The 4,658-nt window shown below is 36.8% G+C and overlaps 1 protein-coding gene across 1 annotated transcript; it reads left to right on the forward strand.

The window, feature by feature from the left end:
- Positions 1 to 2,977: 2,977 nt before the first annotated feature.
- Positions 2,978 to 4,413, forward strand: LOC132637641 (uncharacterized). The gene is made up of 2 exons (XM_060354702.1): positions 2,978 to 3,365; positions 3,524 to 4,413. The coding sequence occupies exons 1-2, from the start codon at positions 2,978 to 2,980 to the stop codon at positions 4,411 to 4,413; spliced, it is 1,278 nt and encodes a 425-aa protein (XP_060210685.1).
- The last annotated feature ends 245 nt before the right edge of the window (positions 4,414 to 4,658 follow it).

Raw genomic sequence — 4,658 nt, forward strand, 5'->3', positions numbered from 1 at the left:
GAACTGCATGATGTAGTGTCTCATAATCTAACAGATATGGCATTACCTGAGCAGCTTCATATAAGTAGCAGTGCTAAAGATGGGGTAGATGAGGAAGACATAGAACATGTGTTTAATCAGGTAGCTAAGGAAGCTGATATTTCTCCAAAGTCCATGCAGAAAGGGAGTATTTAGGGCAAATAAAAAAGTGTAGTGGATATTCAGCCTATAAGAATATTTCCAAATAGAGCTGTGAAGAATGTCAATAAATCTTTATGAAAACTCTATTTTGGAATATTAGGTCTGTGAATTCACAACAAGCTTTTCATAGAGTGCAAATGTTACATAGCCATCATAAATTCTCCATCATTGCTTTGATGGAACCATTTCAGCATGTTAGAAACATTCAACGATTTAGAAGGAGATTGGGCATGAGGTATGCACATCATAACTGCAATGGTAAAAATTGGTTTTTTATAAATGATAATATAGATATAGAGGTGATTCAGGATACAAATCAACAGATTACAGCTGAGCTAAATTTTCAGGAGGATAATAAGATTCTTATGACTACTATGATTTATGCTAAGTGTGAAGCACTGGAAAGAATTAGTCTTTGGGATAACTTGTATAACATGGTTGATCAAATGGAAGTGACCTGGCTTGTGGGAGGGGATTTTAATGTCATTATGCATGAAGATGAGAAAATGGGGGGTCTACCAGTTTATCCAGATGAGTATGAAGATTTTGCATTTTGTGTGAATTCAAGTGAACTATTTGAAGTTTCTTTTAAAGGGAGCTTATTCACATGGTGGAATGGTAGAGCTAGTAGAGATTGTATTTTTAAAAGGTTGGACAGAATGCTCACTAATTCAAAGCTACAGGATTGGTTTGGTCTCATGGAAGTTGAACAGTTATCTAGAACTGGTTCTGATCATGCTCCTCTTCTACTTACTTGTGGAAATTCATCTCAACATGTAAGCAAGCCTTTCAGATTTCTAAAGTTTTGGATAGAACATGAATCCTTTTTAGAGGTTGTGAATCAAGGGTGGAATACTGATTTTGAAGCAGATGAACTCATTACTTTTAAACTGAAGCTTAAAAATGTTAAGTCTGTTTTATCAGAATGGAGTAAAGCTACCTTTGGGGATATCTTCAAGAAGCTGGTAGTAAGGGAAGATATTGTGAGAGTTAAAGAACAGCTTTTTGAAGATGATCCTTCTCCTGCAAATAGGATGGTACTCCAACTAGCACAAGCAGAATTGAAGAAGTATATCCATTATGAGGAGGAGTTTTGGAGACAGAAATCTCATTTCTTTTCTGAGGGGGATAGAAATACAAGGTTTTTCCACAATATGGTAAATGGTAGGAGGAAGATATTGCAGGTCAAAAAGATGAAAAAGCAAGATAGAAGTTGGATTGAGGGGGAAAATGCTCTAGCTGAGGAAGCAACACCATTTTATCATCATCAATTTACACAAGAGGATATCTCCTTAGATTTCTCATTGTTCCAACATGTTCCTAATATGGTTACTCAGGAGAAAAATCAGATACTTACCAGCATGCCAACTCCAGAAGATGTTAAGAATGTCATTTTTTATCTATCAAGAGATAGCTCAGGTGGTCCAGATGTTATGATAGGAGCATTTTATCAAGTATGCTGGGAAATTGTGGGGGCTGATGTGTATAATGTAGTGAAAGTCTTTTTTGAAGGATAGATTTTGCCAAAGTCCATAACTCATACAAATCTGGTTCTGATCCCAAAGAAGAAGAATGTTGAGACCTTTGCAGATATGAGGCCCATAAGTCTCAGTAATTTTATAAACAAAGTGATCTCTAGAGTGGTGCAAAATAAACTTGAAAATGTTTTGCCTTCTTTGATATCTGCTAATCAGTCTGGTTTTGTAAAAGGAAGATGTATCATAGAGAATGTACGGTTAACTCAAGAGGTGGTTTAAGATATAAGACTTAGGGGAAAACCAGCTAATGTGGTGTTTAAACTGGATATGGCTAAGGCCTATTATAGAGTATCATGGGATTTTTTTGCAAGAGTTTTGAGGAAGATGGGATTTGCAAAAGTATTTATAGATATGATATGGAGATTGATAGAAAATAATTGGTACTCAGTTCTATTGAATGGACAGGCTTCTGGATTTTTCCATTCAACAAGAGGAGTTAACCAAGGAGATCCACTCTCTCTTGCTTTGTTTATTTTGTCTGCAGAAGTGTTGTCTAGAGCATTGAACTCTTTTTTTGAGGACAATGGCCTTAGAAGCTATGGAATGCCTAAATGGAGTGCTAATTTGAATCATCTTGCTTATGCAGATGATACTATTATATTCTCATCTGCAGATGATAATTCATTGCAGCTGATCATGGGAATATTACAGGAGTATGAGCAGATGTCAGGGCAGCTTATCAACAAAGGAAAAAGTTCCTTCTACATGCATAGTAAAGTTGCAAATGTGATAGTGCAGCAGGTGGAGGCTATTACTTGTTTTACTAGGGGATCTTTCCCTTTCATAGACTTAGGTTGCCCAATCACACATGCAAGAAAGAGAAAGGCTGACTATAGTGACTTGATCAAAAAAGTGAAGGACAAACTAGCAGTTTGGAAAGGAAGACTTTTATCTTTTGGAAAAAAGTTGTTTTGATCAATAGTGTTTTACTGAGTATGCCAATGCACCTACTCTCAGCTATCAGACCTCTAAAGGGTGTTATATATGATCTGCATAGGGTGTTTGCAAGATTTTTCTCGAATAATAGGGAAGAAGGAAGAAGAAGACATTGGTCTTCACGGATGAATATATGCTTGCCGAAGGAGGAAGGTGGAGTTGGCTTCAGATCCTTATGTGATGTTTCTAAAGCATTATGTGCTAAACTCTGGTGGAAATTTAGAACTACAAATACTCGATGGTCAAATTATATGTGGAACAAGTATTGTAAAAGGCACTACCCTTAGTATGTGCCTTGGAAAGGAGGCTCTCAGGTCTGGAAAATGATGTTAGAAGCTAGAAACAACATAGAGCATGAAATGTGGTGGGAGCCAAGAAGTGGAACTGCTAATATTTGGTTTGATAATTGGAAAAAACTTGGAGCTTTATACTACTTAGTTCCAGATGATTTTTTTGTGGATGAAACAGTACAAGATGTGAAGGAATTGAGAAATCAGGATGGATGGAACATGAGTAAACTACAACAACTTTTTCCTACTGATATTGTTGATCATATACTGGAAGAATTAGACTTTCATGAATCTACAGAAGAATGGGATAAACCAAGGTGGATGATGACAACATCTGGTAAATTTACAGTTGGAAGTGCATGGGAGCTCTTAAGAAGGAAAGCTGGGAAGTCTGATATATACAAAAGCATGTGGATACTAGGTTTGCCTTTCAAAATCTCATTTTTTTTTTCTGGAGATTGTGGAAATGCAAACTACTCGTAGGGGATATAGTGAGAAGGATTGGGATAGATACAAAAGGAAAATGCTATTGTTGTGATCCTAAACAAGGTGAAACTGTACATCATCTATTTGTCACAGGGAAAATTGCTTCACAGGTCTGGAGATATGTTAAAGCTGTTGTAGGAATCACAACAACTTTGCTTCAAGTGAAACAAGTAATACAAGTCTGGTGGAATGCTGATTTTTCAACTAAGTTCAAATCTATTATTAGAGCCATTCCAATGATCACAATGTGGCAAATATGGAAGTGGAGAAACATTGTGGTGCATGGAGGGAAGATGACAATCAATAAGGTGATTTATGAAATAAATTTGACCATACATCAGATGTGCAGAGTTAGACATCCCAGAATTCAAGTACCAAAGTCTCTTCCACAAATTATGCAGTTGTTTGAAACATACAGATCACATATAGTGAGCAAGCTAGTGAGATGGAATTTGCCGATGCTAGGGTGGTTTAAGTGTAATTCATATGGTGCTGCTAGAGGAAATCCAGGGCCAAGCATAGTGGCATTTTGTATTAGGAACTCTGAGGGAGATCTAGTGCATGCTGTAGCTAGAAGAATATCAGATGGATCAAATTTAGTTGCTGAAGCAATGGCATTACAGGAGGGGTTTAAATATTGTGTAACAAATGATCTATTGCCTGTAATATTGGAGACTGATTCAATGACTCTGAAAATGATCTTGACAGGACATTGGGAAATACCATGGAGTATCTCTTTGATCATAAAGGATATCACAAGGTTGAGAAGGGACAAGGAAGTGAGAGTGGAGCATGTACTGAGGGAAGGAAATGGATTGGCAGATTTTTTGACTAACTTTGTTTTTGATTTTGCAGGTGAACATCAGTTCAATAGCTACCAATCACTTCCAAGGAAAGAAAAACAGATTTTGATTACTGAAAATGCTCAGATGCCATACATTAGAATCAGGCAAGCCAAAGATCATCAGATTCCAGGAGATTAACATATGCAATGAGGATTCTGCAGTATGTCAGAACTGCAGTACTCAGGCCTAGAACAGATTTAGCAGATTGAATATAAGGACTCTTGGACAGGTTACAACAGTGGTATTAGTGTGATTAAATGCTCATTTTGTTTTCACTTCTCCAAAGGATCCTTTTATACAATCATTCTTGAAGGAAAAGGTCGAAACTACATAGGCCTGAATCAAACACAGAAACAATTGAACATGAGGAACTTTCTAAAAGA

The sequence above is a fragment of the Lycium barbarum genome, chromosome 4, assembly GCF_019175385.1.
Source record: "Lycium barbarum isolate Lr01 chromosome 4, ASM1917538v2, whole genome shotgun sequence".
Lineage (NCBI taxonomy): Eukaryota > Viridiplantae > Streptophyta > Magnoliopsida > Solanales > Solanaceae > Lycium > Lycium barbarum.

Excerpts from the sequence above, each read along its gene's own strand:
- LOC132637641 (XM_060354702.1), top strand. The coding sequence starts at position 2,978 with ATGATGTTAGAAGCTAGAAACAACATAGAGCATGAAATGTGGTGGGAG. Across the intron at positions 3,366-3,523 it reads CAAAAGCATGTGGATACTAG|GGAAAATTGCTTCACAGGTC; the intron begins GTTTGCCTTTCA and ends TATTTGTCACAG.